We start from the raw sequence: 12681 nt of genomic DNA on the forward strand, positions 1-12681 counted from the left end.
AAACCCATGCAGACACTGGGAGAATGTGCATACTCTACATAGTCACTGAGCTGAAATTGAACCCAGGTCCCTGGTGCTGTGAGGCAGCAGTGCTAACTGCTGAGCCACTGTGCTGCCCATCTTGAGGTGCTGATTTGCCTCTTACAACAAGCAATTGTAGTAACTATTCCAATGTTGATTGCTTCTTGACAGGATTATCATAATTTATTGATTAAAGCAAGCTCTGCCTTCACCAAAACCCCACATTTAACATTATTAACATTTCATCCTATTTTGACATTTTTAAAAATGTCAACAGGCCTGGATGATCAACCTAGCAATTGAGTAACTGAAACTTGCCAGATGTTATAGCGGGGCACTTACAAAAGTCCAAGAAAATCAGGCAGAGTCAATATGGTTTTGTGAAAGGGTAATTGTGCTTGTCCAATTTACTGGAGTTTTTTTAATACTATGCCTGCTTTCATTAAGAAATAGGGCATTGAGACTAATTGTGCAAACACTTGACAAAGCTGAATCTTGTTTGGAGGGGATGGCTCTTCAACTACTGGAAATAATGGCAAAAGGCTCAGTGGTCTAGTCTCTAGAACTCCTCCATACTGTATTTGGGCTAGGCTTCAGGTGTTGTCAAGTGCTGCATTGTTGATTTACAACACAAGGTTCAAACTACTGAATTTTTTTTGTAAAATGTACTGCACTTGTAGGAGAGCAGGAAGCTCTGTGTTACTGTGGTTCTTGTTCTCTTGACAAAAATAGTCCATAAAAGTCTCCTAATGGAGACACAATATTTACAAATTCTTGATTGCACAAGTGATTACTCACTGACATGCATATGATTTTGGACCTTTTCAATTTCTACCTAATTTCATAAACTGATTTCATATTCTTTGTTACAGATGCTTTTGTTGGATATGGGTTATCCTAATGGTGCGAACAGCTCTTATTAATGCTCTAGATTCCGTCTGGTTTCTGTATTATTCTTGGCTGACATTATTCCTGTCCTTTATAGTAATATTTGATTCAGAATACCATGTCTCATTAAAAATCATCAATCTTATTACTGACAAGAAGAGTTTCTTAAACAAGAGTTCCTGTTATGCAGTAAGGCATAGAGTCAGATGTACAGCACAAAAACAGACCCTTTGGTACAACTCATCCATACTGACCAGATATCCTATTTTTGCCAAAATTTGGCCCATCTCCCTCTAAACCCTTCCTATTCCTATACCCAGGAGAAAGTGAGGACTGCAGATGCTGGAGATCAGAGCTTGAAAAATATGTTGTTGGAAAAGCGCAGCAGGTCAGGCACCATCCAAGGAGCAGGAGAATCGACGTTTCAGGCATAAGCCCTTCTTCTGGAATGAGGGGTATTGGTATTCATATACCCATCCAAGTTCCTTTAAATGTTGTAATTGTACCTGCCTCCATCACTTCCTCTGGCAGCTCATTCCATACACTCGCCACCCTCTGTGTGAAAAATTTGCCCCTTGGATCCCTTTTTAAACCCCCCCTCCCCCCCCCCCCCCTAAGATCTGTGCCCTCTGCTTTTGCGCAAAGCCATGTTGACTAACCCTAATCAGTCCTTGCCTTTCCAAGTACACGTAAATCCTGTCCCTCCGGATCCCCTCCAATAATTTGCCCACCTCTTGTTTTATACCGGGCATATAAATTATTTAAACAATCTTTTAATCAAAATAAATGTCCTGCCTCAGATCTTGTTACATTTTGCATTTTGTTTGCACTTTAATCTCATGTGCAACCTCTTCTGTGTATTGATTAATACACATGAAGTCTCAAATAGATGTTGGCAAGTGGAAACACCTTTTTTTGCTTTAAGTCCTCTTATTGCTTGCTTGTATTAAAGTATTTTGAGTAAAAGTTTACATTAGGTCGTGCATATTTGTAGAAATAGTTTAATGTTGAAACATCGCAAGGTGTTTCACTGGCTGATCAGACAAAAATCTGAGTTTGTGACTGGTAGTCCAAACAGGTCAGTGAGTTTTCATAAATCGTGATGTGATAGCAACTTGTAAACTAGACTGCAAGTTGCATTAACTATACAGTGAAAGATTTAGAAGTGGCTCTTAAAACAAAACTCTAATATTAACTATAGCCTTGTGTCTACACTTTTATCAATACTTTCAGTCTACACTTAAAACTATCTCAATAACTACAGTATTTTCTTTCTAGATTACCCAATTTTCTGTTAGTGCAGCAGATATTTAAGTTACAAAATTGTCAAACAATGACTGGTTTGGAACGTAGAGTTGCTTTGGTGGATATCTTAAATAAGCCATGTGGAACTCGAATGCCTTTGAAAAAGGTAAGGCTGCTTTAAATAGATGCTGAATTCATAACTAAAAACTTTGTTCCCTTTTCTTGCCAAAAGACTTTTTAAAAATCTGATGATTTTAAAACCAGTTGTAGTCTAGCAACAACATTTTAAGCAAATGACACTCCTTAGCTAGTTTAGTGCAAATTAGTCACTTTTACAACTGAGACCTTTTTGCTTTATTGTAGCCTCAAATTGGAGAACAATAATTGGAGTGTTGCTTGTAAACATGCATTTATAAAATTATTACAGTACAGATGAGGGACCCAAAGTGAAGTTGTTGTTATCATGGAGATTAAATAATCTGTCATGCTTTGTGTTTGTTATGGACTCTCTAGTTTGGGGATTGGCAAGGGCTCCCAAGTGATTTTTGGAACGGGCTTCAAATGAAATTTGGATTTTTGACTTATCTGAACTGCTGGATTGTTTGGTTATGGAAGAAAATAAATAACTTGAATTTGTAGGAACAAACTGTGATTGCCTCAAAAATAGAAAGAACTATGGCCTCAAAAATGGAACATGTGAACATATGCAAAAAGCCAGAAGTTCTGCCACTGAAAGAACATTTTACTGAAGATGTAATGAAGCTTGAGGTTTGGATTTTAAATCTTGTATAACAAATGTGAATTCTTTAAACTGTTTGCCCTTCCGTGGTAATGTTGAATTAATTTAATCCAGTATGAATTCATGTTCTGGAATTCTCCTCACCTGTACTGAGGGACTTCTAGTTAAAATGGTAACTTGAGATTCAACTTTTTTTTTGATGGAATATTGTGCCCCTAAACCTTAGTTATGATTATACCTGAGTCAGTAATGCAGTTTTGTGTACATTTTTGAACTAAGTTCAAGATGGAAGAAACTTTAATTCTTCAACTATTTCCATAGCAATTGATCCATTAACATCAGTAACTATACAGTTTAAGAAAATATTACTTTTCATAGAAATGATGCTTGGTTCTTAATTTAAGAAATTAAGTGACTTTAATTCTCCCAAAGCTTTCAATCAACTGAATATTGAAACAAAATAACAAATTTAAATGAATGAAACAGTAGTGTTTTGCTGCTACTCCCTTTTCAGTTCTTTCAAAATCACTTTAGTTGTATAATGCATATATTGTGCTGGCCTTTTGGATAGGCAGTGAATAAACAATATAAGCTCAGTATAAAAGTTATTGTGAACTCTAAGCAGTGAACAAATATTTAAAATGGTGATTATAATATAATTTGAAATAAAGTTAAGCAACTTTTTTAGCAGGATGGCTTTGTGGTGCACACAACTTGGTCGAGTAGCTCAGGAAATGCTTGATTTGATTTCGCTAAATCTACAATTTCATGTGGTTAACTTTTGTGTATCTATTATAACAGGCTCCACCATCCCCTATGGACACTTCAGTCTGCATGTCTGAAGAGCTACATGAAGCTTTCTCTAATGAAATCTTGCCTGTTGAAGATGTTGATATGAATGATGGCAACAATCCAATTCTATGTAGTGAATATGTTAAAGATGTCTACAAATATTTAAGAGAACTTGAGGTCTGTTCCTTTAACCACAAAGGCACAATTACTGTTCTGCCTACTTTTAAAGAAGTCTAAGAGTTAGTAGATAACTAAAATAAGATGACTAATGCTGCTTTGGAAGAAGTGGATTTTTATTCACTACTAGATCCAATTCTCAAAGTCTCAAAATGCTGCTGAGTTTTCTAGCTCAAAAGCAATAAGTCACTAATTGCAACAGTCAGGTAATCTACAGCCTAAATAATTTTATTCTGACAATCCCAGCCAATACTCAGCTCAAATTCTGGACTGGGGCAACTACACTAAATGATGGCTGAGGTTTCATTTGGAGGTGCTGTGAAAGTAGTCCATGGTTTGCACCTGGGCGAGTTCAATATGCTGACACTTCCATTTGTTCATTTTGGACCTAAACTCTGCAGTTCATTTCCATCATGTGTAGAGAAATCTCTTGTAGAAAGAGTATTTGGGAAGAAGATGCAAGCTTCTGACTGGGAAGCTATCCTTGTCAGACGACTGTATAAATAAAAACAAGTGAGACTAAGCTTTAGCAAATTTAGATCCTCATACTGAAAGGTATGGTGTCTTGATTAGATTGAATTAGTATTCTGTACTTTTCTAGATGATTCAACATAAATATTAATCATTGATATAGAAGAGGAGGCCAATTCGCATTGGAAACCATGAAATGGTGTCAGTGTTTTTTCTTGAGCTGGAGGCCTGCAACATTGGGAAAGATATCTAGTATGTAATGAACATTAGAATATGTCCAAATCTAGAACTTTGATCACCTTCAGACATTGTAGGTATTCAAGTAGAAATGCAGATTATGGGATGGTTCTCTGGAGGTGTAATGGTCCAAAAGAACATCGCCTTTTTGTTCCTAATTTACAAATTTCCCAAAAGCCGACAGTAAATGTTCATTTACCTGAAAGATAGTACTTGTGAAGCATCTGAAAGTAATAACAAAGAAATAGTCCTAAAGGTTGACCCTTTAAGATCTGTGATTCTAGTGAACCACCCTGTTCCCAAACAGCTGCTTACACTGGTCTTGCCCAATTCATCACTGAGCATAACTTTGTAATATGAATATCTTTCACCAGATTAACTAAGAAATCTAGAGAAATAAAAATCTAATTTTTAAATACTAAGGACATTGCTAGGTAAAAATGACTAGCTTTAATTTGAACTATTCCATGTTCAATACACAAAGCTTCTTTGACTAAACTTTATTGACATCTATTCCTAGCTTTTAAGTCTTTTTCTCAATGCAACTGCTATTCTATTATGGTAAGTTTTATGTTTTAGCTGAGTTGATTTGCTGGTTTTATTCATTATTTTGACCAGGACTTCTATTCTTGGGCTCTCCTAATATTGAATCATTTGCGGTTTAAATATGAAAGATCATAGAGCTCTACAGTTGTCTTCTATAGTAGCTTAGGTAGTTTTTAAATTTTCCTCTAATCTGGAAATTTAAATCTTGCGTATACTTTCAAAACATTAAGATTTAGGTAACTGTTCCATGCAAAATAAAGTCACTGTTTACAGGTGTTTGTTTTTTAAATATAGACAAAACAGGCAGTGAGACCAAACTATTTGATGGGACAAATGATAACTGGAAACATGCGTGCTATCCTAATTGACTGGCTTGTGCAGGTTCAGATAAAATTCAAGTTGCTACAAGAAACTATGTACTTGACTGTGTCAATCTTGGATAGATTTCTTCAGGTAAGACTTTATACAAGAGAAAAACTTGTTTCACCCCCTCTGCTAATTGATCTATGGAGAGAGGTTGTAAGAAACTGTCATAATCTATGTTTTTCTACTGGTTGAGAATAAATATGATATATGACTATTACATTTGACTTGTTTATTATACTACTCCTCTGCAGTTGCTTTTTCAGCATGTTGTAAATGCATTTCACATGAAGTATTTAACTTTTTTCAATTTAACTAAAACACTACAAGTACAGGAGCAGAGACATCTGCAATTATACAATGACTTGGTGAGACCACACCTGGAGTATTGTGCCATTTGCCTTGCTTTTTATTTGGGAGGAAAAATATTCTGGCTATGGAAAGAATGTGATAAAGGTTTGAGATTTGATTTCCTGGGATGAAAGGACTGGCTTATGAAGATTGGATTAATTACCACTATTCATCTCCATTTAAAAGGGAGATGTCATTGAACCTGATTTTCTTTTTTTAAATTCAACAGGAGTAGACACTGGGAACATTGTTTTTACAATGACCAGGGATTAGTCTTGTGCTACAGATTGACCAGAGTGAGTCCTACAGCAGAGGCAGGCCCTTTGGGTGAAACTTTGGTCCCTGCTGACCAAAATGTCCATCCATGCTAACCTCACTTCCCTGCACTTAGCCAAAATTTCTTCTAAACCCTTCCTATCCATGTATTTATCCAAATGCCTTCTAATGTACTCTCCTCAACCACTTCGGCTGGCAGCTCATTCCATATGCATACCGCATTTTGTCTTTTTTTTAAAAAGAAAACCCTTCAGGTTCCCTTTTTTATTCTTTTGCCCTCTGGTCCTCAATTCCCCAACCCTGGGGTAAAAGACATTGCATTCACCCTATCCATGCATCTCATTATCGTAGACACTTGTTATTTACCCCCACCCCCAACTTTCTAAAGAAAAATGTCCTAGCTTGTCCAATCTCTCCTGATAACTCAGACCATTGAGTGCTGGCAACATCCTTTGTAAATTTCTTCTGCATTCTTTCCAGTTTAATGTCACCTTGCATAGCAAGGATGTTCAAAACTGAACACAATACTCCAAGTGCAGCTTCACTAACATCCTGTACAACTGCAATATAACTTCCCAACTTATATATAGACCATTCCCTGACTGAAGACCAGTATGCTAAAAGCCTTTGCTGCCCTATCTACCCAATGACTCTACTTTGAGAACCATGCACGTGAACTCCAAGGTCCCTCCGTTTCAATGCATCCTTTAAGGCTCCACCATTCACCATGAAACTATCTTGATGTTGACTTTCCAAAATGCAAGACTTCACACTTAAACTCTATTTGCCATTTCTCAGCCCATTTCCTCAGCTGATAAAGGTCCTGCTGCAGTTTCTGAGAACCTTCCTCACTGTCCATGATTCTGCCTATTTTAGTGTCATCTGCAAACTTATAATTGTGCCTTGTACATTCTCATCTATATCAATGATTTAGATAACAAATGCAATGGGCCCAGTAGTGACCCCTGAGGCACTCCACTAGTCACAGGCCTCCAGTCTGACCAGCATCCTTCCACTATTACTCTTTGCTACCACTGAACCAATTGTGTATCCAATTTGCCAGCTTCCCCTGGATTCCAAGCAGCCTTATCAAAGGCCTTACTGAAATCTGATATACCACATCTACTGCCCTCATCAACCTTCCTAGTCATTTTATTGAAGAACTGTAACAAATTTCTGGCATGATCTCTCTTGCACAAAACCATGCTGACTACTCTTAATCAAACCTTGTCTTTCCAAATGTATGTATATCTAATTCTGCAGAATCTTCTCCAGTAACTTACCTGACACAGATGTTAGGGTCACTGGTCTATTGTTCCCATGTTTTTTATTTGCAGACCTTGAATAAAGGCATAACATTCATTAGCCTCCAGTCTTTAGGGATCTCACCTGTGGCTAACAATGTATTCTTGGATATATCTGGTCAGGACCAGAAGACTTATGCACATTAATACATTATTATACACCCAATACCACCACCACTATGGACTGTCCAAGATATCACCATTAACTTCCCAAGTTCCCAAGTCGTCTTGTCTTCAAATAAACACAGAAATATTGAGTACCTTGCCCATCTCCTATAGTTCTACACATTTCCACTTTGGTCCTTGAGGGGTTCTATTTTCTCTGGTTCTTCTTTTCCTTTTTAATATACTTGAACCTCTGGATTCACCCTAATCTTAGCCAAGGCTATCTCATGCCCCTTTATTTTTTGCTCTCCTGATTTCTTCAGTAAACTCCTGTATCCCCTTTATACCTCAAGGGATTCCCTTGATCTCAGCTGCCTGGATATGAGCCATGCCTCCCCTTTTTCTGGTCAAAGCCTCCAATATTGCTTGCCATCCAAGATTCCCTATTCCTGCCAACTTTGCCTCTCACCCTTGCTGGAACATAGAGAGTTTGAACTCTAGCTATCTTACTGTTAAAGGCCACCCATTTGCTGGAAGTCCCATTTGAGGTCCTATCAAAATTTGCTCTCCTCCAATTTAGAACTTGAACCTGTGGACCAGTTTTGTCCCCCTCCAAAGTATTTTAAAACTAATAAAACTATGGTCACTGGTCCCAAAGTGCTCCACCTCTGTCACCTGTCCTTCCCTATTTCCCAAGAGTAGGTAGAGGTTTGCGTCTTCTTGAGTAGGACTCAATGTATACTGCCTAAGGAGACTTTCCTGAATGCACGTAACAAATTCCAACCTAGCTAAACCCTTAGCGCTCTTGCAGTCCCATTCTGTCAGGAAAATTTAAAATCTCCTACAATGATAACCCTATTGCTCCTGCAAATCTCCCCAGTCTCCGCGCATATTTGTTCCTCTAATTCCCATGTACTTTAGGTCTCCACATAGTCAAACACCAAGAATATCACCATCCCCTTATTCCTTAGCTACACCCACAAAGCCTTACTGGATGATCCTCCAGTTATTTCATCTGATTACTGCTGTGATACTCTCCCTGGGCCATTTAGGATTGAGATGAGAAATGCTTTGTCCACATTGAGAATTCCAAAGTGGAATTGTCTGCCAGTGGCTGAGGGCAAAACATCCTTCAGGAAGGTATGGGGTGAAAGCAGGAACAGGGTACAGAATTGAATAAACAGCCTTGATCATTGAATGTCAGAGCTGAGTTTAAAGTGCGGAATGTCGATTCCAAGTCAGTCTTCTAGTGAGCACCCTGTAAATATTGGTTACAGTAAGTCTCAATTTTACTATGCATGGCTGAAAAATCCAGAATTCTAATTGACTCTAGATCCAGAACCTCAACCTGAGCTACAAATCTTCTCAAAACTCACATTGACTCTTCTAAATTCTTCTTGTTGCATTCTTAGGATAATCCAGTAACTAAGAAGAATTTACAACTTGTTGGTATAACAGCAATGTTTGTAGCTTCAAAATATGAAGAGACCTATCCTCCAGAAATTGGGGACTTTGTTATTATTGCTGATGATGCTTACTCTAGTGCTCAAATACGACAAATGGAAAGGTGGATTTTGAAGAAACTTGACTTTTCTCTGGGTAAACCACTTCCACTGCACTTCCTCAGAAGAGCATCAAAAGTTGCAGAAGTAAGTGTCTGTCATCTATTTAAACAGTTTTGCTAACCTGTTACTCCTGGATATATGATGTACCAATATATTAAGACTTAGTCCCAAGTTTCAAAATCATCTTTTAAGGCTTAGTTACTCATTCCAAATATTGGTTAAATTTAAGTTGAAGTCTTATTCAGATTTCCCATCTTGTATTTTAAGTTTTATTTTTCTCCTTTTTATCCCAGATGCCTGTGAATGTATTTTCAACTGTTTTCTAAACAATTTAGATGTAAAGAGGCATGTAATTTGTTTGGTCAGGTTAGCACTGAACACCACATTCTGGCCAAATACCTGATGGAACTGACAATGGGAGATTATGAGATGGTGCATTACCCTCCTTCCCAGATTGCTGTAGCTGCCTTCCATCTTGCTCAGAAAGTCTTTAATTGTGGTAAATGGGTAAGTACACTTTCTCGATGTGAATGAATTGACAGATCTGCAAACAAGCCCTTTCACCTGCCTGCATTAAAACCTGGTTTGGACTTTTCAGACTCCCCTCTTGCAGCACTACATCTCCTATAGAGAGGATGAATTACTTCCTGTTATGCAACACATGGCTAAGAATGTTGTGCAGGTTAATAACCAACTCACCAAACACATGGTAGGTGAACTGTCCAGTTTTGGGCATTTGTTTTCCAATGAAGGCTAACTTTTAACAAGCTTTGAAGTTATAGGCTACCTCTAGTATTTGATTTAAATAAAGGAAGGTACTTCTGCGAATAAGTTCCCTAGGGACATTGTGCAAGTTAATAAATTAAAATTAGCTTTCAGACATATCTGACCTTATTGGTGTCAACTTTAGCTTCTAATTTACAAAAGTAGAATAACCCAAACAGCATACTTCACTTTGAATACCTGAACTGACTAGGCAGCTCAGTAACTAAATACCATTAGTGATACTAAACTAGAGACAACAATAAAGGTCGATTAGTGTAATGTTAAACATTATCTTGATAATGCTTTATACCACTTGGCTGATTTTCTTTCTTACAGACTGTTAGAAACAAGTATGCTAGAAAAAGCCAAATGAAGATCAGCACCATCCTGCAACTGACATCTGTTTTCATCTTCAACTTGTCAAAACCACTAATGCCCTCCTCAAACTGCTTCAGTCTTTAAAGCACTGCTGTCTGAAACTATAAGCACCATTTTAAAGTTTTTGTTTTTAAATCTGCTTTGCTTAAACTTTTTTATATTTGAATTAATAAAAGATTTTTAAATGCAAGCCTACTTAAACTGTTTCCTATAAGGACCACCAAGTTCCGTCTGCATTCACTTGCACTTCAAACTAGCAGGTCTCCACTTGGGACTGCTGAAATAAAATTGGATCCTACCTCTAGAATTTGGGCAGACATCTAGCTTCTATCAATACAATGGCCTAATTTTCACTATAGCTAGACTTGGAGTGGAATAATTCTTTTTTTACAGTTGTAGTTAGAGTATTGTTTAATGAGTAATTTGAGTCAACATCTTTTCCCAGTCAATTTTACAAAACTACTACTTGCTTGAGCCCTGCTCTATCAATCTGATATGACTAAAGTACCAGCTCTCACCTAGCCATTCCTTTACTTCTAGCTTGCCATCTGTCTTAACAGATTTTCTCAGTTCCTCCCATCATAAAGACACATGAAATCTTTAAACCTTGCCTGAGTTGAACTTTATTGAGAAGTTTCCAATTTAATTTAAATGGAATACTTGGATGAAATTTATCTCCATGTTTGATTAAACTGAGATAATCCAGGTCTGACAGTTAATGTTTCAGGTCAATGATTACCTTTTGAATGAAAGTGCTAAGTAGCATGATGTGAAAAGGGGACAGGACAAAAGGGCTTTAAACCAATAAAAACCCTGGAAGGGACCATAAGAGGTAGTAAACAAGTGGATCATAAAGAGTATAAAGAAGATGCAGTTTAGAAGCAGCATTAACATACTACAAATAATAATGATCAAAGACCTGGGCTAATTACTAGCCAAGTTCAAATCTCCCCATAACAGGGGATTTTGCATCAATACAATGTATATCTATAATTGGTGACCAAATTCAAATTTTAGTAATTGCATTTACTAAATGATCCTTAAGCAGGAATATCTACATTGTGGACAAATTAGGCATAATCTCTGGCATGTTCTCATTGAATCCTACAAAATATATGCGTCTAATCTTCCATCACTGGCTGGGGTATTGTACATTCAGGGATGGGCTCCCAGCTCATCTGGACCAGGCTATATCTCCTGCCTCTTTGCTCCCTGTCATAGAACATACTAACTCTGCTTAACTGGATATGTACAGTATCCCTGCCTTTCATTACTTTCCCCCTTCAGTCAGATACCTGATTCATAATATCTTACCATTTAGTATAAACAAAGCCAGGAAGCTTGCCACCACTTTCAGCTAAGTAGCCTTTAGCTTAGTTTTTTCTATTGGATGTTTATTTCTCATGAGGGAAAAGAGATTTGAATTTCTTTTTCAATGGTTGTTATCAACCTTTTAATATAATTGTCTGATCTACCCTCAGTCAAATCAGCCCTCTACCTCCTGTTTTCCTTTTTAAAATCAAAGTTCAACATCACAAACTTAACAAAAATAATCTCTCAATTCTTCTGAGGATCCTTTTTGCTGTAAAATCACGAATTACACAATCCTAAATAAAGTAGCTTGTTTGTCATTGGTTCCCTGACACTTCTATTAACAATGCATTCTATAAGAGTCATGATGTGGAGGAGCTGGTGTTGGACTGGGGTATAGAAAATTAAAATCACACAACACCAGGTTATAGTCAAACAGGTTTAATTGGAAGCACTAGCTTTCTGAGCACTGCTCCTTTATCAGGTGGTTGTGGAGTAACAATTGTAAGACACAGAATTTATAGCAAAAGTTTACAGTGTGATGTAACTGAAATTATACATTGAAAAATACCTTGATTGTTTAAGTCTCTCATCTATTAAAATGACCATGATAGTTTCACTTAGAGTCATAGAGGTGTACAGCGTGGAAACAGACCCTTCGGTCCAACCTGTCCATACCGACCAGATATCCCAACCCAATCTAGTCCCACCTGTCAGCACCCAGCCCATATCCCTCCATACCCTTCCTATTCATATATCCATCCAAATGCCTCTTAAATGTTGCAATTGTACCAGCCTCCACCACATCCTCTGGCAGCTCATTCCATACACGTACCACCCTCTGCGTGAAAAGGTTGCCCCTTAGGTCTCTCTTATATCTTTCCCCTCTCACCCTAAACCAATGCCCTCTAGTTCTGGACTCCCCGACCCCAGGGAAAAGACTTTGTCTATTTACCGTACCCATGCCCCTCATACTTTTGTAAACCTCTAAGGTCACCCCTCAGCCTCTGACGCGCCAGGGAAAACAGCCCCAGCCTGTTCAACCTCTCCCTGTATCTCAGATCCTCCAACCCTGTAAATCTCTTCTGAACCCTTTCAAGTTTCACAACATCTTTCCGATAGGAAGGAGATCAGAATTGCATGCAAT

At 37.7% G+C, this 12681-nt stretch overlaps 1 protein-coding gene across 2 annotated transcripts; it reads left to right on the plus strand.

Annotated features, from left to right (window-relative positions):
• The first annotated feature begins 2191 nt into the window (after positions 1-2191).
• LOC122565379 (G2/mitotic-specific cyclin-B1-like) lies at positions 2192-10393 on the plus strand. 2 transcript variants are annotated; one of them, XM_043721300.1, is made up of 8 exons: positions 2192-2320; positions 2794-2922; positions 3695-3862; positions 5411-5569; positions 8928-9164; positions 9447-9587; positions 9679-9789; positions 10182-10393. In XM_043721300.1, exons 1-8 carry the CDS (start codon positions 2243-2245, stop codon positions 10305-10307), a joined length of 1149 nt encoding a protein of 382 aa, XP_043577235.1. In that variant the 5' UTR covers positions 2192-2242; the 3' UTR covers positions 10308-10393. The 2 variants fall into 2 exon arrangements, with proteins under 2 accessions (XP_043577235.1, XP_043577245.1); XM_043721310.1 differs by lacking the exon at positions 2794-2922 and having other exon boundaries at positions 10182-10391.
• The last annotated feature ends 2288 nt before the right edge of the window (positions 10394-12681 follow it).

The sequence above is a fragment of the Chiloscyllium plagiosum genome, chromosome 2 (assembly GCF_004010195.1).
Source record: "Chiloscyllium plagiosum isolate BGI_BamShark_2017 chromosome 2, ASM401019v2, whole genome shotgun sequence".
Taxonomy (NCBI): Eukaryota; Metazoa; Chordata; class Chondrichthyes; order Orectolobiformes; family Hemiscylliidae; genus Chiloscyllium; species Chiloscyllium plagiosum.

Bases quoted from the DNA above. Each gene is read 5' to 3' on its own strand.
- LOC122565379 (XM_043721300.1), top strand. From the start codon at position 2,243: ATGACTGGTTTGGAACGTAGAGTTGCTTTGGTGGATATCTTAAATAAG. The intron at 2,321-2,793 runs GTAAGGCTGCTT...TTGAATTTGTAG, and splicing joins CTCGAATGCCTTTGAAAAAG to GAACAAACTGTGATTGCCTC. The intron at 5,570-8,927 runs GTAAGACTTTAT...TTGCATTCTTAG, and splicing joins TCTTGGATAGATTTCTTCAG to GATAATCCAGTAACTAAGAA.